Here is a 27,098-nt window from a genome sequence, read left to right as displayed (position 1 = left end):
TTATCCCCAAACAAAAAAACAAAACAAAAAAAATTTACACAGTACTCGAGTTTATTTATAAAATGTACTCGAGCTTGGTATACTCGAGTATTGTGTAAATGGTACTCGAGTTTACCAAGCTCGAGTTCCACATAATTTTTTTTATTCGCACAAATCCAACTCAACAGTGCCATGGTGGCAGAACTGATGAGGAACTCGAGTTTTTGAAACTCGAGTTCTGGAAAAAGTGGTACTTTGCCATTTATTTCCGAAACAGTGTTTTGTTGCTAAAAATTTCCAAAAAAGGTGGTATATGGCCATTTTGGCCTGCCAAATGGAAAAAAAGTTTAGCATTTGAGAGATCTGATGTAAGGGTGTTTTTGATGATCTGATGTAAAAATTTAGCATTTAACACACCTAATGCTAGTCCTCCAAGCTTTGAGTGTAATGGTTTTTAAAACAAATCAATAAACCAACTCAAACCTTGTTCATTGAACAACTGACACACATCCAAAGTCACTATCCAATGATTAATCTAAACAAATCTAATCTCAAAGTTTTGTTCATGGAATTTATCCAACACTAATTTTTTATTAAAATATTTTTGAGGTTTGGTGGGTATTATTCTCACGAAGAAAGTCACCCTATGTATGGAAAAAGCATCTCAAATTTGACCAAGTTCGGAGTTAAGAATTAAAATTGCTGACTTTTCTCAATACCAACTTCATCAAACTCCTTATCCATCAAATGTAGTAATATGCCGGTATTTGGAGGTGCATTTCATCATGCAATTAATTACTAACAAAAGTTTTTATAATCAAGGAGTTATATATATATAAGGTCAAATATTTCATTAGAGATCACACTTTTAAAGCGTGTTACATGTCTACGGATGATTAGTGAGCTACTAGAAATTTAATTATAGTAGTGTCATTTTGAATACATCTAATATATAATTCAAACTATGACAAGTCTAGTCAAAGGCCTTGTAGCTAAATTGATACCTCCCCATGCACAAAGTGCTTGGGGGTCTAGGAGGGAAAGGGTTCGAGCTGCGGGATTAGCAGCATGTTGTAATTATTTCTCAAAAAAAAAAAAAAAAATTATGACTAGTCTATATTTATATCTTTATTTAATTGTAACATCAATTTATATTTGATTGCATTTAATATTGTCAAAACTTTAAAAATACCATGTTAGGCATATGCAACTGAGAGAGAATGAATATATTTTGTTGAGGTTGCACAATCAATAAAAAACTGAAAAAAACTGAATTTTATTAGTGATGTCAAACAAGAAAATTGTCTAGTAATTAAGTGTGCATTAGGATTAATATTTTTACATCTTATTGTGAAATCTAGTTTTGCTAAGATTCATCAGTAAAAAAAATTCAAATATTAAAGTTAACTTCCCTATAGTCTATAATTCAAATAAATTTTTATATTTTATATGTCCAATATTATTCTATTAAAAATAATTTATTATTTTTTTTTGAGAAATAAACACACACGCAAGAGATAAGGAAAGAAGTTTAACACAAACGCACACCACAAACCTTACTCAAAAATCATGTAAAATAATTTATTAGTGTTGCCAAGTAAAAGGAAAAAATAAAATTAAAAGATTCCAAACACACAAAAAAGAGTTTGAAACTATGTAGCCTCAATTGCTTAGGACCCATTTGGTAATATTGTTTTTGTAACGTTGTTTAAATTTTTTGAAAATATGTATAGGTGAAAAAGTATTGTAAAAATACGTATTGTGTTGTTTAAACAACGAAAACTATTGTTTAAATATCTTACCAAACACCTTCTTAGTATTACATTCTATAATAAGTCCAATATTTTTCTTAACGTATTGCCAAGTTAAAATATTAAAAAAAAAAAAATCACTTATGTAAACCAAAGAGCAGCAAAATAGCACCTAAATCTCGAAGTCCTAAACTATTTAATTGTGGACTATAAACAACTAACTTGTCAAACACATATAATCACTCCAATTAAAAAAAAAAAAAAAAAATCAAACACAATCATCTGACTTGGAAAAAAACAAAACAAAATGATACTAGTAACACTTTAATGTTCACGCGGAATCATTACCGACCGACACTCATGTTCACATCAGATCGTAAAAAAAGTCATATGTTTACATACATTCAATTTTTTTTTTTTTTTTTTTTTTTTTGGATGAACTAAAGGGGGGGCGGGGGCGACCATATGTGACTTACCCCCCAGGGCGTGACCTAATAGGGGCACCCCCCGCTAGGGAATGTTGGATTGAGCCATAGCTACTGTGACCGAGACGCCACAGACCTCACCCTAGCACCCCAAGAGAGCTAGAGTGTGGGGCGCATTGCATGCCATAAATCCCCCCCCACATGGTACCCGCCACGACTCGAACATGGGACCATGAGCATGCACGCGGGATCCCACACCGCTGGGCCACCCCTCTTGGGGCTACATACATTCAATTATACTTCACGCGGAATCATTAAATTCATCATCAAGCAGTACTCTTCTAGTCTTCTTTCCACGTGAAAGCGAAATTGAGCTATTCAGCTAAAAAAAAGAAAAAAAGCGAAATTGAGCAGTGTTGCCTTTACAAAACTTTAAATCTTTTGTTTTATTATATTTGTGGGGATAAAAAACTAAGCGCTCGTTTGGATTCGGCTGAAAGTCAGTGTGTCTGTGTCTTTTTTTTTTTTTTTTTTTTTTTTTTTTTTTGCACAAGTTTGAGAGACAAACACGGTTACTGTTTATAAACAGTAGCAGCAATATTGGACTTTTCCATCATTTTCAGCATATCAGTGGGTTTTGTGCACTGTTTATGAGACCCACAAATTTAACTTTTTAACAATTTTTTCATTAAAAATGGGTCCCACTGTACTATTCATATATTTAAAAATTATTTTGTTACAGTGTTTTTCAGTTTTTAGTTTCAATTTTCAGTTTTCAACTGTATCTAAACAGACCCTTAAAGAATGAAACTATCAATGTGTTATGTGTAATAGCTTTGAGTGTAATGGTTTCATATCAAATCAATGAAGCAACTCATATCTTGTTCATAGATGATAGAACAACTGACACACATCCAAAGTCACTATCCAACTATTAATCTAAACAAATATAATCTTAAAGTTTTGTTATGGAAAGGGCATTGATTCTCAAGAAAGAAAGGTCAAATGTAGTAATATGCCTGTATTTGGAGCTCATCATCTAGTTACTAACAAAATGTTTTTGTAATCATGGAGTTAAATATATAAGGTAAAATACTTCAATAGAGATCACATTTTCAAAATGTGTTACATGGAAATTTATTTATGGTAGTGTCATGTTGAATACATTCAATATATGATTCAAACCATGAACCGTCTATATTTATCTCTTTATTTAATTGTAATATTAATTTGTATCTGATTTCCTTTACAGAACTTCAGAAATACCCTGTTAGGTATATGCAATTGAGAGAGAATGAATAAAATTTTTTCTCAAAAAAAAAAAGGTTGCACAATCAATAAAAAATTGAAATAACTGCTTTTTATCTGTGATGTCAAACAAAAAAAAAAATTTTGTTTAGTGATTAAGTGTACATTTTGAATAATTTTTTTATTAAAAAAATTTTGTTCATCTGTTGAAATTGGCAAAAGTATAATTATATTTTGTATATTCAATATTAACAAAATATAAATAAAAGAAAAGTCCAAAATAATTATTTCTTAATACATTTTCATTTAATCATTTAATAAAATAGAACTTGATGTTAAAAAAAAAAAAATCATTTATGATTAATTTTGCATAATTCCGCAACAATTTCCCTGTACAACACTTAAACTTTGTTAAAAAATCATTTTCCATCTTATTGTGAAATCTAATTTTGCCAAGATTCATAAGTAAAAAAAAGTAAAATATTAAAGTTAACATTCCTATAATCTATAATTCAAATAAAGTTTTATATTTTATATGTCCAATATTATTCTACTTAATATAGCTTATTAGTGTTGCCAAGTAAAAGGAAAAATTAAAATTGAAAGATTCCAAACATACAGAGTTTGAAAATACAAAGCCTCAATTGCTTAGCATTATGTTATATAATATGTCCAGTATTTTTCTAACGTATTGCCAAGTAAAAAAAAAAAAAAAAACCAGATCGGTTATGTAAGCCAAAGAGCAGCAAAATAGCACCTAAATCTCGAAGTCCCAAACTATTAATTTTGGATAACAAACAACTAAACTGTCAACACATAATCACTCGAATAAAAAAAAAATATATATATATATATATATATATAAAACACTAAGTGTTACTAGTGCTTTTATGCTCTGTGTGACTGTGGCCCAAAGTTTCTGTTCGAACCTTTTCTTTTCCTTTAAAAATGGTTGGCTCTCATTGGCCAACTTCAGCTGCCAGCTCTCATCTAGTTGAGCCTTCCAATAGTTTGAAACAACTGAAAATGAGGAGCCAATGAGGGTTTAGTCAAGCATTTCCCTTAATGATGATAAAAGTAATCCTTCCTTTTATCCAAACAAAAGTAAACCTGAAAATTACTAGCTTAACACCTTGGGGTCCAAAACCTTTTCTATTGACCAAAAATCAGTCACTTAGAGTACCCCAAACTCAATACAAATTCCACAATCAGGTTTAAAAAAGGGGAGCCATGTTTTACTTAGAACCCTGAAACTTCAGAGCAAAAAACCCATTTAGCTATTCTACAATTCTAAAGTTTGGGGGTAGAAATATGGGTATAGGAGAACCTTCCCTCTTTTACCTCTCTCAATTTCCTCTTCTGTGTGACTGTGGGTCGAAGTTTCAGACCTGTTAAACCACGTTTTCTCTATAGAGCTGAAACTTGAGAGCAAAAACCCACTGAGTCAAGAGACATTCTCACAATTCTGAACATTAGGGGTGGAAATATGGGTACAGGGGAACCTTCCCTCTCTTCCTCACGACCTTCCTCATTTTCTTCTTTTGTGTAACTATGGGTCGAAGTTTCAGACCTGTTATGTTTTTATACTTTTTCTGCACTCTCATTATTAGCATTTTGATTTTCTCTTGTCAAAGCACCATTAGCCTTTTGTTCATTATACATTTGGAATTTTGGGCTTGATTCTCCACAAATAAACACTTCTAAAGAACCCAAGGGGAGATTTGGGCCATTCTCGCATTTTCAGCCCTTGTCGCAAAAACGTCCCCGACAGTAATCAAGCAAAAAGAACAACATACAGATCTAAATATAAGCAATAAAACAAATAGATATGATAGGCAAATGCAAAATATAATATATAAGAAGAAATCTGCAAATAATTAAAAACTCACAAACCAAATGTGTGAACGATGAATGATTTAGATTAAGTCTTGTGTTTGACACAATCTCCTTAAAGTAGATTTCGCCCCTCACACAATCACTGTGGATGTCTGCCTCCTAGGATAAAATGACCTACAACACGAAAATGAAGCACACAAGGTCATGCTCTGCGAATTACTTAATGTCTCTTCTCTCTCTTTGACACAAAATGAAATGCACAAAAATATTCTCACTGGGAGATTTTTTTCTCAAAGTAGTTTTTATGAATGAGGGACTATGAAAAATTATACGTTACTGAACAGACACTTTGTTTCAGTAATAACTGCTATGCACAGACTAACTGACTCAAAAATTAAAATAATAAAATATTATTATTTGGACAAGTAGGCCCAGTTCACATATTCCAAAACCCAACCCAATGTCCAATTCATGAGCATATAAACTCATATATTATCTATTTCCTTTCCTTTGTGGAATTTAGGATTTTTACAACTTTTAATAACATATTCAAGTAAACATAGAAAAACATCAATTTTTTATTCACTCCATACTATTTTTCTAACAATTCCCCACATGAATAGAAATTAATAAACACAATGCAAATGATGATGCAGACACAGAGAGAGTAGAAGAAAAGTTACTGTATCAGGAGAGGTGGCTTTTGGCTTTGAACCTTCTTTTGTAAAGGACTATCGGATATACTAACTAATCAGTGAACATGATATTTTTGAACTGTCAGCCGTTTGTGTATACCAAGACAATAGAATTCACACAGCTCATTTTCGAACATGTTTCGTTCTTATAGTTGTGTTCATTTCGGCCCTGAACGTATCTTGGTAAATTCATGAAGTGTTTTAGAAAATTCAACCTTAAAACTCTCATGGAAGCGGGCCACTTCACACTCATATAGGTGACTCTTATTAAGAGTATCCTGCTATACCCCACATAGAATTTCAAGATATAAGAATCATTAAAAGTAAAGTTTACCATGAACATCGCTTACAGACATCATTATTTCATTATAGGAATTGGTGAGAGATTTTATCTCCATAGTGATAAAAATTAGTCTCCACGATTCAGTTGTTCCTTTGAACCTAGATCTTGGGATATCTAGTCAGCTAGGTTGGGTTACCATCCCAGAGACTTTTAGGTTAAAGGCTTTAACCCAATTCCCCTCGATGAGCAATTTATTTGCTCTCCACTCAAATAACTGATTACAGATCTGTTTTATAATTTTAAACTATTCCATTTGAGAACAATTGCCTAATGGTAATACGTCTCTGACAAATATGTCAAAACCTACCATAATTATGTGTACTATCAAGACACTTAATTGGTAATAACACATTTAAAAATAGATAGCATATTTATCATATTATTGTTTTGTATCTCAATCAAAACCTCTTTAAATAAGCCTTCACATGAGTTTTGATCCTACCACCTTCTTTTTAAGAAAACACCCTCCACATTTAAAGAATTATAAAAAAATTATTTGACATTTTCATAACTCATAGTGTCTTACATATATATATATATATATATATATATATTTATATTGATGCAACTAGTTAGAGAATATAATATTAACAAAAGGAACTCTTCCACTTACCTGGACGGGGTCAATGGGTGATCAAAAAGGCCCATGGCCTAAGCTTGTGACTTCCATTGCACTACGGAGGGGTGCTCGGTTAAGGTTTGTCCAAGTGATGGAACCTACGTCATAATTTGTTGAAGTGGGGGTCTGCGTACGCGCGGCCCCTATCAAAAAAAAAAAAAACTCTTCCTTTCACACGTGGGAATGTCTTCCTCCACATCTAAAATCTTTTTTTTCAATTATATTCAAAATCATTTTGTGTTAAAGAACAATTCTTATGCCTCACTTTCATACTGGACAGGTTCACGTGGCTTTACTTAAGCATATTAAATGATCTGACAAGTCTAGCCTGTCAACTTAGATATCTAGGCCATTTAATTTTCTTTTCCTTCGGTAATATGACAAACAACTTTTTCCAAAAAGCAGTCAAAAGGAAAAGTGTAAAGAATCATATCTACAGTTAAAGAGAAGCCGAAATAAAAAAAATTAATTCTAGATATATAACGTCAAACACATATAAGCCTCCTTTTTTTTTTTTTTTTTTTCTTTCTTTTTTTGAGAAACACATATAAGCCTCCTGAAGTATTATATATATACTTTTACAATACAAAAGTACATAAACTACAAGTTATAAATATAAAAGTCATCTCTATATCACACGCCTACAGTATCACACCATTACAATATCACACTTAAATTATTATAAACCAAATCCACACTTGCAATATTTCAGATTAACTCTATATTAATTTTGAAGAGCCCTTATGTCATCTTTTCCTATTTTAACATTTTAAAAAATTATTTTATCAATTATACCATATCATTTTGTAATATTCTTAACATCCTAACTTTTATTTTCTTAAACAATACATTAAAATAATAGCCCATTAGAGCATCCACAATGGTTTATGTCATTCTATCCTATTTTACCATTTAAAAAACTATTTTATCAATTATACTATACAATTTTACAATACTTCCAGCATCTCAACTTTTATTTTCTTATACAATACATTAAAATAATATATTTACACAATAAAATATATTTATGTCTCTCTTTAATTTGTCTCTCTCTCTCTCTTTCTCTCATCACCTCCATCACCACCATGAAGACCCAAAACCCCAGTACAGTTAATAAAAAAAAAACCAACACAAAAACTCTTTTCAAACCCCAAACAAACCCAAAACAAAAACTTAACCAACCATCAAAATTTCCACCCACTAATCCACCCAAAATTTCCAATCACCACCCACCGATCCATCATCAACAACACCATCACCCACTGATCCACTATCAACAACACAACCACCACCCACCATCAACAACACAACTAACAACCATCACATCACAAAGCCACCACGGGAAACACCAGGCAAACCCACTTGACCACACCGATCCCACGGCCCACCATGATCCACCACCGAAACTTAGCCCCAAACCCTCGGCCAAAATTGATTAGTAAACCCATCACCACCTACAACCAAATTCGATTTGCAAACACACAACCACGCCGATCTCGCCGCCACAACAACTACCAAATCCTTGACCACGCCGATCTCGCCTAGAGAATCCTACAAACCCACAGTCATGCCAGAAACCTATGACCAAACTCACGACCTCCACGCCTCCACCATAGAAGATGATCAAGCTTCCAACGCCGTTGCCTCCATGCCGATCTAAGAGAGAGGAAGGCAGAGTTTTCGAGTTTGAAGAAGAGAGTGCATGAAGAAGAGAGAGCAGAAAGAAAGAGAGAGAAAGATAACGAAAATTATGAAATAATGAGAGAGGAGAGAGAAGAACCAAACCGATTAAAAAACAAATTTTGTTTATACCATTGTGCTACAGTGCCGTCCTACCTTTAGGACGGTAATGTAGCACTATGGCAATTTTTTTACAAGTTTACATGTTTAGTCGTTCCATTGTTGAGAGTTATTGGGCATGAATACTAAAATAAACTTACATTTGGCATACAGTTTTTTCCCTGTTGATGCTCTTACTTATATAAACCTTTCCCACATACATGCCATTCTTTATGAGTACAAACTTGTTAGATTCAATGGCCAATTTGAAACCATTTTTACTCAACAGTGAGCAAGAAACAAGGTTCTTACGAATATCTGGCACATGCAACACATCATTCAAAGTAAGTTTCTTGCCTAAAGTCATCTTCGATATTACCTTTCCTTTTCCTACAACCTTAGAGGTTGAGAAATTACCCATGACTATTTCTTCTCCATTGTCAGGAAACAAATTCTGATCTAAACATACATGGCAAGTAGACCTAATGTCCATCCACCATTCCTTGGTATCTCCTCTTACCAAGTTCACTTCATAAATCACTTAGAAAGATTTTCCACTTCAGTAATGTTGGTTTGAGAGCCTTTCTTGGTCCCTTGATCTTTACGCTTATGGCAGTCCTTAGCACGATGCCCCATCTTGCCACACACATAGCATTTTTTGTTGAATTTTGTAAAGTTACCCCCACTAGTTCCTTGATTTGAGCTTTCACCAGAGTACTTCCTCTTATTCTTATTATGTTCCACAATGTTTACTTTAGGTTCCATGTAAGTGATTCCCTACAGCTTTTTCTGAAGAACGATTGTCTTCCTCAATTCTCAATCTTACGATCAAGTCTTCTAGCCGCATCTCCTTGTGCTTATGCTTCAGGTAATTTTTGAAATCTTTCCAAGATGAAGGTAGTTTCTCAATGATAGTAGCCACTTGAAATGATTCACTTACAGACATACTCTCAGCATGTATTTCATGTAAGATTACCTGTAGCTCTTGCACTTGACTAAGCACAGTTTTGGAATCCACCATTTTGTAATCTAGAAGTTTGCCCACAATGAACTTTTCAGTCCCAGCATCTTCTGTCTTGTATTTATTATCCAAGGAATCCCACAATTCTTTTGTTGTCTTGATTGAACTATACACATTATACAATGTGTAGTCCAATCCATTCAGAATATAGTTTTGCACAGGAAATCAGCATGTTTCCATACTTCCACAGCAGCAACCACTTGCCTATCTGTCTTATTTTCCTTGAGTTTTGGAGCATTCTCATACAAGAATTTTTCCAAATTCAGTGTTGTGTTGTGAGAGCATCTCCAACTGGAAATTCTATCCTATCTTATTTTACCATCTCAAAAAGTCACTTTATCAATTATACAATACAATTTTGCAATACTCCCAGCATCCCAACTTTTATTTTCCTATTCTACTCATTAAAATAACATTTCTACACAATAAAATAATATATCCCACAATCACCATCATTTACAATCCCACACATTATTTATTCTTTCTCTCTCTTTCTTTTTGTTCAAGAATCACAATCACCACCACCGTTGCACTATACACACCTGACACCACCAGCAGTAGCAGCAACCCATAATCTACTGTCAACACCCAAAAAAAAAAAAAAAAAAAAACCAACACCATCAACACCACCCTCTTCGACCATCAACACCACCAAAAAAAAAAAAAAAACACAGCAACTCACGGTCAAACCCATTAAAAAAAATCACTATCCGAGCCATCGGAGCTTCGATTCAAATCTTTGTTAAACCCATTCAAACCTATCGGAGCCATCACCAGCAAACCCACGTCGTTGCACCTACTGCCCAAGTCGTTGCACTACCAGACCCACGCCGTTGCATCCACTGACCATGCTGTTGCCCACCAAAATCACGCCTATTGAGATCAACCCACCACCACCCACCAACCCAAAACCCACTCCCACACAGATCACAACCCACCTGACCCACACAACCCACGTGACCCAACACTAACCCATCGCGATCTCCATCGCTAACCACTGCGAAGCCACATAATCTTCACCCACAAACACAACAAAAATTTATGAAAGCCGGATTGCTCAATTCGTCGCTGGGAAGTTTGAAGGAAGTTGATTTTGTTGACCCACGTGGAGAAGGAAAAATGAAAGAGAGAGAGAGTTGCTGGAGAAAGAAAAACGTGGAGACCCACCACTGTCGATTTCGCTAATCTCCAACTCAACAGCGCCACCATGCCGATCAGAGAGACGAAGAGGATGATGACTGCTTGCGTTGCATTTCCATTAGGTTGATGAGAGTTTAGCGTAGAGTGAAGGTAATGAGAAGAATCAGAGAGCAAGAAGACGAGAGAGCAAAAAGAAAGAGAGAAAAGGAAGAAAGAGAAGAATCAGAGATAATATATAATAATAATTTTTAATTATACAATATTGCTACAATACCTTCCTACAAATAATATGATACTGTAGCAGTATTGTAAAATTTTTTACAATTGGCATAATTGGCATATTTTGCAAGTCAGATTGGAGCAACATTTGAAGGTTGTGATAATAAAATATCTCAACATATACAATATACCATTTGGGTTGCGAATGCTATGAGATAGAACAACATTTTTTGTTGTCATCTCTTAAACTCAATACCATTGAATTTTTCTGACTTTTCTCTATGATTAACAGAAACAGTAATAAGAGCAACAACAGACACAATTTTATTCGACATTTCAGTCAAAACAAAACTCCTTCAGATTGAATTCTCAAAATCCAACCGTAGCATTTATTTTATTTTATTTTTTATATTACACAACAATCTAGAAAGACTTGACACGGCACTGCAATTCGAGTATTACTTTAAGGCAAAATAAAAAAACATATATTATATAAGAAACCAACTAGTCACCGTGCCATTCTCAAAAAAAAAAAACTAGTCACCGTGTAATGTCAGAATATACAAAAGATATATAAAAGTAAAAGTATTCTACACAGTATCAAAGAATCACAATCAAAAGTCAAAAGAAAATGAATCTGCACTAAAAACAAATCCAAGTCTGACAATCACTTTTGTAGAATAGACCATACACAGCCAACGCAGAAAAAGAGATTACAGAGCCACGTGAATCACTATAAGGTCATACGCATATATAATATTGTATCCAACTAATATTTAAAATTCATATATTAAAGTTAACTTCCTTATAATCTATAATTCAAATAAATTTTTATATTTTATATGTCCAATATTATTCTACTAAAAATAATTTATTATTTTTTTAGAAATAAACACACATAAAGGAAAAAGAAAAAAGTTTAACACAAATATACACTACAAACCTCACTAAAAAATTATATAAAATAATTTATCAGTGTTGCCAAGTAAAAGGAAAAAATAAAATTAAAAGATTCCAAACATACAAAAAAGAGTTTGAAACTACGTAGCCTCAATTGCTTAGGACTTATTTGATAATATTATTCTTGTAATGTTGTTTAAATTTTTTAAAAATACGTATAAGTAAAAAAGTATTATAAAAACACGTGTTATGTTATTTAAACAACAAAAATTGTTGTTTAAACATTCTACCAAACACCCCCTTACCATTACGTTCTATAATATGTCCAATATTTTTCTTAACGCATTACAAAGTTAAAAAAATAAAAAAATGGATTATGTAAACCAAAGTGTAGCAAAATAGCACCTAAATCTTGAAGTCCTAAACTATTAATTGTGGACAACAAATATCTAAACTGTCAAACACATAGGTCAGTTTAGTATATGTATTTAAATATATATTTTTAATTTTTAAATAATATTACACATATTTTTACATATTTTTTCACTCATATATATTTTTAAATAAAAATTATTATTTAAATATATGCATCAAATAAACCATAATCACTCAAATTAAAAAAAAAAAAAAAATCAAACACAATCATCTGACTTGGAAAAAAAACAACACAAAATGATACCAGTAACACTTTAATGTTCACGCGTAATCATTACCGACCGACACTCATATGTTCACATCAGATCTTAAAAAAGTCATATGTTCACATCATCAATCAGTACTCTTCTTTCCACGTGAAAGCGAAATTGAGCTATTCAGCAAAAAAGAAAAAAAGAAAAAAAAGAAAGCGCAATTGAGCAGGGTTGCCTTTACAAAACTTTTGTTTTATTATATTTGTGGGGATAAAAAACTAAGAATGAAACTATCAACGTGTTATGTGTAAATGCGTAGGAGGTGTTTGGTTTATGTTTTTAATTAATCATTTTCAGTTTTTAAATAATATTTTACATGTTTTTATACATTTTTTTATTAATACGTATTTTCACAAATATTTTCAAATAACAATTTTCAATTTTTAAACATATATATCAAACAGACTTGTAATAGCTTTGATTGTAAAATGGTTTCATATCAAATCAATGAAACAACTCAAATCTTGTATTCTTGTTCATGGATGATAGAACAACTGACACACATCCAAAGTCACTATCCATATATTAATCTAAACAAATATAATCTTAAAGTTGTGTTATGGAAAAGGCATTGATTCTCAAGAAAGAAAGGAAAAAAAAAAAAAATCATGGAGTTAAATATATAAGGTAAAATACTTCAATAGAGATCACATTTTCAAAATGTGTTACATGGAAATTTATTTATTGTAGTGTCATGTTGAATACATTCAATATATGATTCAAACTATGAACCGTTTATATTTATCTCTTTATTTAATTGTAATATTAATTTGTATCTAATTTCCTTTACATAATTTCAAAAATACCCTGTTAGGTATATGCAATTGAGAGAGAATGAATAAATTTAGTTGAGGTTGCACAATCAATAAAAAATTGAAAAAACTGCTTTTTATCCGTGATGTCAAATAAAAAAAAAAATTGTCTAGTGATTAAGCATGCATTTTGATTAAAAAAATTTTGTTCATCTGTTGAAATTGGCTAAAGTATAATTATATTTTGTATATTCAATATTAACAAAATATAAATAAAAGAAAAGTCCAAAATAATTATTTCTTAATACATTTTCATTTAAGCATCTAATAAAATAGAATTTGATGTTAAAAAAAAAATCATTTATGATTGATTTTGCATAATTTCGCAACAATTTCCCTGTACAACACTTAAACTTTGTTAAAAAATTATTTTCCATCTTATTGTGAAATCTAATTTTGCCAAGATTCATAAATAAAAAAAAGTAAAATATTAAAGTTAACTTTCCTATAATCTATAATTCAAATAAAGTTTTATATTTTATATGTCCAATATTATTCTACTAAATATAACTTATTAGTGTTGCCAAGTAAAAGGAAAAATTAAAATTGAAAGATTCCAAACATACAGAGTTTGAAAATACAAAGCCTGAATTGCTTAGCATTATATTATATAATATGTCCAATATTTTTCTAACGTATTGCCAGTTTAAAAAAAAAAAAAACCAAATCGGTTAAGTAAACCAAAGAGCAGCAAATAGCACATAAATCTCGGAGTCCCAAACTATTAATTTTGGATAACAAACAACAAAACTGTCAACACATAATCACTCGAATAAAAAATTAAAAAAAAAAAAAATCAAACACACAATCATTTGACTTAGAAAAAAAAAAAAAAAAAGACAAGATGATACTAGTAACACTTGTTTTTTTTTAATATATAATTTTTAGTTTTTTTTTTTTTAAATACAAAAAGGGTTTTACGTTTTGGTAGGGATTATTGGCCACAGGAATGGGTTGGATGATCAATTTATTTTTTGGGAAATAAATTCAATTTATAAATTTAATTTCAATTGTCAGATTTGAGATTTGGACTAAAATGAAGCTGTTAGCTAATTCGATTCTTTTCCGCTCCAACATCTTCCTTATATTTCCAAAAGATTTTATTTATTTATTCCAAGAGACAAATCAATTGCTGCAGTTATGAATTTAAGGAGAGTCTTGTCCATCGGCGCCCTATCAAAGCTTAACAATATCTCCACAATGCTCATCCTTCAGCCAAACCGATTCAAAGTGAAAGGGTCTTTTTATTTATTTTTTAAGAACCTTTTTCTTGTCATCTGAAACTAGCCAGAGGGGTTCATGATTGGAAGTTGACACATACAGATGATGCACCTGTCTATATTAAAAAAAAGGACAATATATTATCAACGTAAGATCTACATTATAAACTAAAGAAATGTATGTTACATTTTTATGCAAACGGGTGCAATAATAATTTTCCTAAAAAATAATTATTAATGTGTTGAATCTTGATAAGATAAGATAAAATAATAATCACCCACGTTTTAATAGAAAAACTAAAATCTACAATTAGAATTGTAAGGGCCAAACTTGGAATCCTAGCCCAAGGTATAAATAGATTTGGACCCAAAAAGCCCTAAACAATGAATTTGTAGAGAATGAGTTAGAAAACTGAGATTTGGTTAACCAGACAACAAGTTAGGTAGATCTAATGATAAAAGAACAAAAAAACATAAGTGTAAACTGAAGAAAAAAGGTCCTCGGTGAAGTCCGAGGACTTTGGTTCTTATATAATGTTCTTAGATAATGTTACGAGTCTGGTTCTAGATTGTTATAGTATTTCTTTCTTGATTTTTTCGATCACCCTTACATGGTGGGTTTCTTTTATTATATAGTTCCTTTCAAACGATCTTGGTTTTTCACTTGTTGACCATCTAAGCCTCTACTTGAGTGCTTGTCCCATAGGACACCCTCTCAGGCTCCTTTGTGCGTTGGGGCGGCTAATATAGCCCTGTTCAGGGGTCTTCTCCACATCAATACAGCCAAAGAGTTAGTTGTAGAGCCTTTAATACGGTGGCAATAACTTTCTCTTTAGATATTTTAGGATCCCTTCTTATTCGATGTCTCTGCAATGCTTATCTGCTCTAGCTGAACTTTCGGGATCGTTACCCTTGTTGACAGGCCATATCTTTGGACCTCGGTTTTGTTTAGCCAAGGACGCATTCGTCCTCGGCCCACTCACATGAGCCATTATGACCAAAACTAATCTCTTCATCTATCAACACAATCTCATTTGACGAGGACTCCTTCTCCTAGAACAGATCCTTATCCTCGGCTTAGACTACAGGCCCAATATATAGTTAGATAATGAACTCCTAGGCCTAAGGGCCCTACAAGAATCATTATGGCACGTGTATATTTAATCTAAAATTTGGTATACGGCCAGTTTTTTGTCTATGTCTATACCTTAAATAATTGGTACTTCTTGATATTTTCGAAACATATTTCTCTCTATTATAACTATCCCATCATTAAAAAGTTAAAAAAAAAAAAATTGCAATTTGTCACCAATGGCCAACTAACAGTCATTCAAAACTTTATGCTTGTAATTAGTGAATCTAATAGTCATATGTTAAGATGCTTTTTTTTTTTAGAAATGATATGTCTATAACATTTTTATAACAAATTCTAAGTAACAGATTGTTACTAGTTGTTATTGTTAGGGCAAAAAAATAATCTTAGTATTAGTTTCAAATTTGAATCAATAACAACTAATTACCTGTGATTTGTTGTAAAAATATTATAAACGTAATATTTATTTTATTTTATTTTATTTTATGGGGATGCATTTTGTTAATCGTAGAACTCAATTATACTTCTTTAATACTTCTCAAAAAAATTTATACTACTTTAATGTTCACGCGGAATCTATACCGACCGACACTCGTATGTTCACATTAGATCTTAAAAAAAGTCATTTGTTCAGTTCACGTACACTCAATTATACTTACGCGGAATCATTGAATCGGTGCTCTTCTTTGCACGTGAAAGCGAAATTGAGCATCTTGCCTTTACAAAACTTTAATCTTCTTTCTTTCTGTCTTTCTTCCTACCACATTTCATCCTTGTTTTTTCAACTTTCTTGTCTATCTCTCAGTGCTTTCTTTCACCCAACAAGAAGAAATGGCCGATGCAATCCTGTATGGCGTTGTGCAGAAGATCATTGAAAGCTTGGGCTCCTCCACTCTCCAACAAGTTGGATCAATCTGGGGTTTCAAAGATGACCTCGAAAAAATGTCAAACACTGTTTCCACCATTCAAGCTGTTCTTGAGGATGCAGAGGACCAGCAGGTCCAGAGCCGTCAAGTCAGGGACTGGCTTACGAAGCTCAGAGATGCAGTTTTTGATGCAGATGACTTGTTGAGCGAGTTCTCCACTCATGTGTTGCGGCAAAATGTGATGGGTGGTGGTAGAATGACAAAGAAGGTACGCGATTTCTTTTCTAGCTCAAATCAACTTGCTTTTGGTTTAAAGATGTCTCGCAAAATAAAGGATATGAGGGAGAGGTTTAATGATATAGCAAGGGATAGGAACAATTTCCAGTTGGAAAAGCGTCCTTTAGGGACAGCAGTTGTGATTAGGGGGAGGGACCAGACTCACTCATTTGTACGTGAAGAAGACGTTATCGGGAGGGAGGAGGATAAGAAGGCCATCATAGGTCAATTGTTGGACTTTGATGTGGGGGAGAACGTTTCGTTCATATCCATAGTAGGAATTGGGGGGCTAGGGAAGACCACACTTGTTCAATATATATACAATGATGAGAAGGTCAAGGCTTATTTTGAGTTGCAGATGTGGGTGTGTGTCTCTGACCATGACTTTGATGTGAAAACAATTGTTGAAAAGATACTTGCTTCCGCAACCGATGAAAAACCTCAAAACCTTGAAATGGATCAATTACAAAAAAAACTTCGTGAAAAGCTCAGCCAAAAGAAGTACTTACTCGTGTTGGATGATGTGTGGAATGAGAACAAAGAAATATGGTATAATTTGAAAACACTTCTGTTGGATGGCTTAATGGGAAGTAAGGTGGTGATAACTACACGGACCAACTTGGTTGCAGATATTACTAGCACAATCTCACCATATCTTTTAAAAGGCCTATCAAATGATCAATCTTGGTTATTATTTAAGCAAATGGCATTTGAAAAGAAGCCAAAGACCATCAATCCTAACCTTGAAGCAATTGGAAGGGACATTGTAGAAAAATGTTGTGGTGTGCCTCTTGCTATAAAGACAATAGGAAGAGTATTATACTTTAAAAAAACAGGAGTTGAATGGTCATATATTAAGAATAATGAACTCATGAATGTAACTCAAATAAAAGATGGTATTTTGCCTATTCTAAAATTGAGTTATGATCATCTCCCATCACATTTAAAGTGTTGTTTTGCTTATTGTTCGTTGTTTCCCAAAGATCATTTGATTAGGAAGGTGGAATTGATACAATTATGGATAGCACAAGGATTTATCCAGTCACCAGAGGGGGACCAACAATTAGAGGACATTGCCAATGAGTACTTTGAGGATCTATTGTGGAGGTCCTTCTTCCAAGTAGTAGAAGAAGACAAAGGCATGTTTATGAACTTTAAAATGCATGACTTAATCCATGATCTTGCACTGTCGATTTCAAGTATTGAGTGTACATTGGTTAATTCTAATGCAAAACATGTCAACGAAAAAGTTCGTCATGTATCATTCTCATTTTACAATGATTCATTCTTTGGAGAGAATTTAAACTCATTGGTTAATGCAAAAAAGATACGAACATTCATTTTGACATCCCATAAATGGAACCTTCCAGTGCAAGTGGAAGAATCAACTCTCAGAAAACTTATTTCTGCATTTGAATATATCCGTGCATTAGATCTACACGGCTTAAACATTAAGACGTTGCCAAATATCATAGGTGAGTTGATGCATCTAAAGTACCTTGACCTTTCCAATAATGATATTGAGGTTCTCCCTGATTCTATTACGAGATTGGTGAATCTGCACACATTGAAACTCGAATTTTGTTTTAGACTTAAGGAGTTACCAACAGACATTCAAAAATTGGTTAGCCTCAAGCATCTTGTTATACATTCATGTTCCGAATTGACTCATATGCCATATGGAATTGGGCAGTTGACTTCTCTTCAAACATTATCCTTTTTTGTTGTTAGTAAGGACCCCACAGGTTCCTCCAAGCACCATGGTGGACTAACAGAATTGAACAAGCTAAATGATTTGAGAGGAAAAATACAGATTGAAAATTTGGAATTGGTGAAAGATGCTATCTCAGAAACAAAGGCCGCAAACTTGAAGGAGAAGCAGCATCTCAGTGACTTGTATTTAAGTTGGAATTCTAGGGTTGATGATGTTATCAACGCTGGTGATGATGAAAATTTGTTAGATGGCCTACAACCACCCCAAAATTTAAAATATTTGTTTGTAGTAGGGTACGGGGGTGTGAGATTTTCAATTTGGCTTTCTTCGCTAACAAATCTTACTGAATTATATATACACTGTTGCAATAAATGCCAACATTTGCCACCATTGTATCGACTCCCATCTCTTCGAGAGATATCTCTTATGGAAATGCATATTCTAGAGTATATATCAGACTTGGATATCACCAATGAAGTCTCTGCTTCATCATTGACAACATTTTTCCCATCCCTAGAGTCACTTGCGCTACAAAAATGTCCTAATCTAAAGGGATGGTGGAAGAGGGATATTGTTGATAACAGCAATGCAACAATAATGACATCCACATCATCATGGAGTCATCAATATCGCCAACACATGTCACTGCCTTCCTTTCCCTGTCTTTCTAACCTGCGTATAAATGATTGTAGTAAGTTGACTTCCATGCCGCTGTTTCCATATCTCGAAGAAGTGCTTTATTTGGGAAGGGTTAGCTGGAAGGCATTGCAGCAAGCAATGGCGATGATGATGAATACGGCAGGAGCTTCTTCACTTCCCTCCTCCATCCCTCCTCTCTCCAAATTAAGGAAATTGGTTTTGTGGGAGATGCCAGACAAAGAGCCTCTGCCAGAGGAGTGGCTTCAAAACCTAACTTCTCTCGAGGAATTAGAAATTGGGGGGTGCTCTACATCTCTGTCTCAAATTCTGAGACATCTCACCTCTCTTAAGGTGCTGAGCATTCGGAACTGCGAGGAAGTTGATCTATTTAGTGATGCGGACGATGATGGTACAAAATTTCAACATGTTAAGTGCCTTCAGTCTCTGTCTTTCACAAGAATTTCTAAACTCGAATCTCTTCCTGCATATCTTCAATCCGTTACTAGTCTCCAACATCTCTCGATTGTCACATGTAGCAGCTTGATGACTTTACCGGAATGGATCGGCAACCTCACATCACTTCAAAACCTTGAAATTAGATATTGCCCTAATTTGACATCCCTTCCCGAAGGGATGCGTCACCTCACCTCGTTACAGTCCCTAAGGATCTGTGGATGTCACCACTTAGAGCAAAGATGCCAGAAAGAAATTGGAGAGGATTGGACAAAGATTGCCCACGTCCCAAAATATTCCAACAAATATCGGGATTAACTACTGATATGCTTCTACCAGGTATGTCCTTTCTACATTTCCTTTTTCAGCAGTCATTGAACTTCTTTTTTAATGTTTATCTTCTTCAATGCCGATGATTTTGCAATTTATATGCAATTCCATATGCAGAATTTCAGAAGCAAACTACAAAGATGAGTCAAGGGGTTGCCCAAAATTGCTCACGTTTGGAGCAGATGCATCTGATCAAACATCAATTCTTTTCGGTATAAGTTTAATAATTGATCTCAAATCTTTATACAAACGGCAATTCCATTGTTTGTCCTCCGGCTCTTTCTTCTCCTCCAATGAGAAGAAATGTTTGAGTAGACCTGAAGAAGCAATTAAAGTCTAGAAAAAGCTCGGGCCTTATAATAGTTCTTGTTGAACGCTTTTGGCCTCTGCAATTTTCAAAATGTAAGTGTCGATTACCTCCTAATTATTTTTTCCCCCTTAATTTATAAAGATGGTCTTTCTAGATATTATGACTTGACAAGATGATTTACTTGGTTGGGTTGTTGATTTAAGTGCATAAAGCCACAAAGAGATTGACATGTGCGATGCTAGCCGCATGGTTCCTACATTCCAAGTGTTGTGCTGAAGATGAAACTTGATCTTGATCCAAGTAAAGGTGGAACTTGGAAGGCCTGAGTTCTATTTCGAATATGGAGAATATCCTGAACAGGTCATTACTACATTTGCACTTATTTTTGGATGTTGTCATGTATTGTTTATGTAATTTTTTTGTTTCAAGGTATTTATACTCACCTAAGTTATTTTACTTACTTTTTTGTGCTTATTTCATTAAGTTATTCTTTGTTTGTGACCCCTTTATTTTTTAATATCAATGACTTCTTTTCTTATTTGTTTTTTCTTTCCTTTCTTTGGTTATCAGTTCTTTGCTAATATTATAATTAATAAAAACAAAATGCTAGGCCAAATGCTTTATCTTGTTTACCATATTACAGGCATGAAATCGAAAGGCTGAGCAATATCTGGCTGACTATGGTATTCCATACACAATTATAAGGTACGGTATTTCTATCCATTTTTATTTCATCCGTGTCTTATGAAATACTATCAACAATATAGTTGACCTAAGATTTAAGGGGAGGAAATCAATTTGCTTGACTTTTTCACCTATATGATGCTTGGATGATGGCTGACAATGTACATTTCAACTCAATGGGGATAAATGGGACAAGTTATTTAATTTTGCATGCAACATTACAAGTTCCATAATCTACATGATCTTCTTCTTTTTATTGAAACTCTCAAACTTATGTTTGCTAGAATGATGTTAGAGGACCATAGCTTGGTGCTAACACTCCTACCTTTTTGAAAATAGCTTTATTTTTAGGAGGGTGATACTTGGGATGTTCAAACACTACCTTCTGGAGCATCAGTCTTTTGTTCATATCAGAATATTGCTAAGGTAAAGTTATTTAATTTTTTCTCACTATAGTTGTTTTGCTAGTTAAATAGGTTGGGGGAAAACAAAAAAAGGGACTAAAGAAATGTGTTACCTAGTTCAATTCTATCGTAAACAAGTCCCTTGTTTTCTACTAATTTCCTTTTTTTTTGTCCCAGCTGGATGACTTTACCGGAATGGATCAGCAGCCTCACATCACTTTAAAACCTTGTAATTGACGATTGCCCCAATCTGACATCACTTCCCGAAGAAATGAGTCGCCTCACCTCTTTACAGATAATAAGCATCATTGCTTGCCCCCATTTGGAGAAAATATGCCAAAAGGATACTGGTGAGGACTGGAATAAGATTGCTGTATGTATCAATGTAACCATTGATCAGAGAGTTTTTTTTCCTTTTTAAACTTTTTTTCCTTCACTTCTTATGTTTGGGAAATCTATTTGCTTTTTTCAGGTAATCTTCTCCCTTACTCCGATATGATAAATCAATCTGAATTGTTCTTGTCTATTGAAAAAGAAAAGAACAAACTCTATTGACCCATATATAGAAGCAATTGAAACCTTGGAAAAAAGCCTGGGTCTCATTATCTGGGTTTTTGAAGAAGAAGAAGAAGAAGAAGATTTTGAAGGGAAAGAAGTGAGAGAAGAAGAAAAGCGTAAGTATCATTATTTCTTTTTCCATTTACTTTCAAATTGGATCTGATTAATTTATTTAGATTTTAACTGTTTTTATGTAAAAAAATTGAAAATTTTGTATAAATCACTTATGGCTTTCTTTTAAAATATTATATATTTTAAACAAATATAGTTGGTGCTTGTTTTAAAACATTGGGGCTTTGCAGTTTTCAACAACTAAGTGGCGATTCCCTTCTTTTTCTTCTGTTTAAACAAAAAAAAAAAATCATTTTAGATATGATTTCTTCACATGTTAAGTATTGATAAGATGATTTACGTGGTGGGTTTATTGATTTAATTCATAAACAGATTGGAAGGCTAATAAAAGAGTCCAACAACGTTTCTAGAATAAATGATAGTTGCCATTGATGATAAAGTGGGAATTCAGACTTGGCAAACGAGTTGTTTCTGTGGGACTTGCTAATGTTAGAGTAACATTGTGTTTGAAAATCATTGCAAATAACTAATTCTTGTTCAACAACTGATATGCTTCCAATGGGTATGTACTTCTACATATTTTTTTTCGGCACTCATTGCACTTCTTTTTTTTATTCTTTATCTTCTTCAATGCTGATGTTTTTGCAATTTATATGCAATTCCATATGCAAGCACACTACAAAGAATTGAATAGGAGTCAAGGAAAACAATGGAGGGCAGCCCAAAAATCTTTTCTTCTTTATTGTTTAGTAATTAATCTCAAATCTTTTTACAAACACCAATTCCATTGTTTTTCCTCTATTTCTTCTTTCTTCTTCTATTTCCTCTTTCTATTCCCTTTATTTATTTTTTGTCCGAATGAAAAATGTTTGAGTTGATCTGAATATGAAGAAGCAATTGAAGCCTAGAAAAAGCCTTGGCTTCATAACTGGTTCTTGTTGAACACTTTTGATCGCTGCAATTTTCAATATTTAAGTATTGATTACCTTCTTTTTCTTTTTTTTTTTAAATTATTTTTTCTAGATATTATGACTTCATAAGATGATTTACTTGGCTGGTTTATTGATTTAAGTGCATAAAGAGATTGACATGAGGGATGCCTGCAGCATAGTTCCTATAATCCAAGTGCTGTGCCGAAGATGAAACCTGATCTTGATCCAAGCAAAGGTGGAACTTGGAAGGACTGAGTTCTATTTCGAAGATGGAGCATATCCTGAACAGGTCATTAGTACATATGCTGGTTTTTGGATGGTGTCATGTTTTAATTTCTATATTCTTCCTATTGTTGATGTAATTTTTTTCCTTCTTAGGTTGATTGGATTGGGCAGAAAACCAAATAGATGCTGGTGGAGTTTTTGCTCTTCTCATCTCCACTTGGTTGAATTCTGTTTCAACAGTTTTTTATTTTATTTTTCTGAGTTATATGATTTATATGACAACTAAGGCTACAGGAGCGAAGAAAAATTTGTTGGTTGGCTCTATGGGTGGAACAAACCCAAATTGACCCTTGAAAATAGCTTAGGTGACCACAATATACTGGTTCGTGACCCCTTAATTTTTTAAATGACTTCTTTTCTTATTTTTTTTCCTTCCCTTTCTTTGGTTATTGATTCTTTGCTAATATTATAATTAATAAAAACAAATGCTAGGCCAAATGCTTTGTCTTTTTCACCATATTACAGGTGTGGAATAGAAAGGTTGAGCAATTTTTGGCTGACTTTGGTATTCCACACAATTATAAGGTACCGTGTTTCCATCTATTTTTTATTTCCTCAGTGTAATGTGATATATACTATAAACAATATAGTCGACTTAAAAAGGTGGGGAAAACCAATTTGGTTGACCTTTTCACCTATATGATGCTTGGATGATGGCTGACAATGGACATTTATACTCAATGAGTATAAATGGGATAAGTATTCAATTTTGCAACATTAAAAGTTCCATAATCTACACGAACTTCTTCTTTTTACTGAAACTCTTAAACTTATGTTGGCTAGAATGATGTTATTGAGGACCATAGCTTGATGCTAACACTCCTACCTTTTGAAAATAGCTTTATTTTTAGGCGGTTGATACTTGGGATGTTCAAGCACTACCCTCTGGAGCATCAGTCTTTTGTTCATATTAGACTATTGCTAAGGTAATCAGTTATTTAGTTCTTTCTCACTATAGTTGTTTTGCTAGTTAAACAGGATGGCTGTTTAAAAGTCTTAAAATTGAATGCCTCATAAAAGCAAAATCACATAACAATAGCTTGCGGTTGGGGGAAAACAAAAAAGGGACTAAAGAAATGTGTTACCTAGTTCAATTTTATTGTAAACAAGTCCCTTATTTTATACTAATTTCTTGTTTTTATGTCTAACAGTGTCAGGAAATCTGGAGAGCCCCTGCTGAAAATATTGTTGCAGTGGGAAAAAATTTTGCAAGGAAAAAATGAACACCAAAGCTTTCTTTCTCCAATGATCTCTAGAAGAAGCTATTTAGAACTCAAAAAAAAAAAAAAAAAAGAAGAAGCTTGCAGTTGGGGGAAAACAAAAGGTACTAAAGAAATATGTTACCTAGTTCAACTCTATTGTAAACAAGTCCCTTGTTTTCTACTAATTTCTTGTTTTTATGTCCATCAGTGTTAGGAAATCTGGAGAGTCCCAGCTGAAAATATTGTTGAATTGGGAAAAAGATTGCACAAGGAAAAAATGAATACCAAGCTATCTTTCTCCATTGTTCTCTAGAAGAAGTTATTTTGGACACAGAAAAAAAAAATCCGACTTTAGTTCAAATCAAAGGTGCTGATCTTGATATTTCCCTTTTTCTCTAGAATTTTGAAATTGGCATCCACTGATTAACTAGAGAATTCGAGAAAGCTTCAGCTTTTTCCTCTCCAAAGGGGAATGTGCCATTGATTAGACTACTTATATTACTGAGTTTGTGAGTTTTTATATTAAAGGAGTAGAAATGATAAAATCAATCTTTTGTAGAAATGATAAAATCAATCTTTTGGGAAGGAAAAGAAAGGAAAGAATTAATAGTGTCCATTTTGTTGTGTTGTTCTGTCATCAATTCATTTTTAATTTTTTATACAAGTTGGAAATATTTTCTTGTCATATTAGCCATTCTCAACAATTATGAATACAGAATACCCCAAAGTTATGACGGTCAACCCAATTAGTGAGATAAATCAAGTGGTTTGAATATAAGAAGGGGGAAATTGAAGGTCGAAGAGGAACAGCCGATTAACTCATTATATTTGATGAAGACTTGTGAAGTTTTTGATTATTGTAATAACCTTGTAGAAGGGTGAAGAATTTGCTAACATAAAAACCTCCTCCTGCCTGTGTTATTCTTTCTTATTTTCCACTTGAAATGGCATATTTTGGCACTAGATGGCACGGAAGTAATAATATACATAGTCATGATTAGCTTTAGTATCCTTATGATTACACTATGGATTTTGACTCCTTCAGTGCGCTAGAACCATTGTTGAGTTTCAACTTTCTCTTTGTTAACCAGTTCATATGGGTATACTATCCAGAACAAATTCAAGTTTATAGTGTCTTTTAGGTATCATACAAAGGGTTTAGGGTTATTAATGAATTGAGGAGGGCATACTATCTAGAACATTTAGTTTTCTTTGCTTTTCCCCTTGCTTATGTTTTGGATGATTTATTTACAATTTCATATTCGATATGCAGAAATATTTTGAAGCACAAAGCAAACTTTGAAAGGGTGCCAGCAGTAAACTGGGGACGATTAGTAAAATTTGCTCACCTGAAGTTTGGAGGGAAGGAACCTGTCCATCAGGTATATGTTTAATTACTTATCCTATTCTTCCTAGAACTCTTATGCTATTTTCTTTTGATGGGAAACATTTCAGTTGATCTCATACGCAAGATTAATTGAGACATAGGAAAAAACTGTCCATCAGAGTTGGTGCTTATTCAATCTGTTAGGGTTGTGTAATTGTGCAACAAATCAGCTATTGAAGCATAGTGAAATCAAGTTTTCATAGCTTACAATCGTAGCTTGTCTTTCAGATCAGATTGGAACAATGGAGAAGTAGGAAGACTTTGGCGATTCATAATTGGTATATATAATATCTATTATGTCCCAGGACATAAAATATGAATAATGAAACATGAGGAAGAGTATACCCTGTAGTTACTTTTAGGCTGCATCCACAGGTGTCTCCTTTCTTGTCATCCTCAGAGTTCTAAAATTTAAGATTCTTTCCTGGTTTTTTGTTGCATTAAAGATTCATTGGCCATCTCCAATGAATCTGGGATTCATAGTGGTGATTATAGTTTTTGAAGAAAAGTATGTGAGTACGTCTTCAACATCTGCCATTGTACTGTTGTAACAATCAAAAGTGTTAAGGATTTTAAATTTGAGATTTGGCTTGAGGAATAGCTGGTTGTGGTTAAATTTCAGAAGAGCACAGAAATATATATATATATATATATATATTAGTGAGTCCATTTGGCACCTTAAGGTTGCCTTTTGCCTTTGAAGTCACCTTGGGTTAGGTGTTGCGCCTTAAATCAATAGACCTTTTCTAGTAATTTTAAGGTATCAGGCATCATGCATCTTAGTGCATTGATAATTAGGTATATGGTTAAAAACTCTGCAGAATGATGGAAACAAGATAGTAAGGAATAAAGGGAAAAAAGAAGAAGAGAAGAGATAAGATTTCCTCAGAATCAAAAGAAGACCTTTTTGATGTTTCAACAAGATAATATTACAAGAATCTTATTGTCAATTAAGGACAACCACATAAATTTCTTAATTATCCATATCTTGCTTCCGTAAATGGCCGTACCTTCTGATATAGATTTGAATATGTAGAAACAGTTTGAAGCACAAAGCAAACATTTGAAAGGGTGCCAGTAGGAAACAAGGAACAGCTGCTAAAAATTGCTCACACCCTGGGGCTTGCTGGGGATGAGCCTGTCTATCAGGTATGTGCTTAATTATTTATCCTCTTCTTCTAAGAAACTCTTGGGCTATTTTCATCTGATGAGTGACA

The 27,098-nt window shown here is 33.3% G+C and overlaps 2 protein-coding genes and 1 non-coding gene across 52 annotated transcripts in view; all 3 read left to right on the top strand.

The window, feature by feature from the left end:
* The window catches only part of LOC126707661 (disease resistance protein RGA2-like), a 79,299-nt gene that overhangs the window by 50,403 nt on the left and 1,798 nt on the right, over nt 1-27,098 (top strand). For 9 of the 50 annotated variants that reach the window (XM_050407459.1, XM_050407442.1, XM_050407439.1 and 6 more), the window contains 9 exons: nt 21,381-21,467; nt 21,623-21,795; nt 21,918-22,119; nt 22,448-22,637; nt 22,748-23,296; nt 23,386-23,614; nt 23,725-23,817; nt 24,132-24,218; nt 24,444-24,591. The exons of 2 other annotated variants lie outside the window; for them this stretch is intronic. The gene's annotated coding sequence lies outside the window, so the exon portion shown is untranslated. 39 more of the 50 variants (XM_050407480.1, XM_050407483.1, XM_050407481.1 and 36 more) reach the window with 30 other exon arrangements.
* On the top strand, nt 6,883-7,042 carry LOC126707841 (U1 spliceosomal RNA). The gene has a single exon (XR_007649140.1). It is a non-coding gene; the product is annotated as a U1 spliceosomal RNA (small nuclear RNA).
* The window catches only part of LOC126707665 (putative disease resistance protein RGA4), a 68,138-nt gene continuing 57,472 nt past the window's right edge, over nt 16,433-27,098 (top strand). The window contains exon 1 of the mRNA XM_050407485.1: nt 16,433-19,615. Coding sequence (XP_050263442.1) covers nt 16,601-19,615 — 3,015 coding nt within the window. The 5' untranslated portion in view covers nt 16,433-16,600. The remainder of the gene's footprint in view (nt 19,616-27,098) is intronic.

Source organism: Quercus robur, chromosome 11 (genome assembly GCF_932294415.1).
Source record: "Quercus robur chromosome 11, dhQueRobu3.1, whole genome shotgun sequence".
NCBI classification, from domain to species: Eukaryota; Viridiplantae; Streptophyta; class Magnoliopsida; order Fagales; family Fagaceae; genus Quercus; species Quercus robur.
Note: the sequence above shows the minus strand (reverse complement) of the source record. Positions and strands in the feature narration are given on the sequence as shown.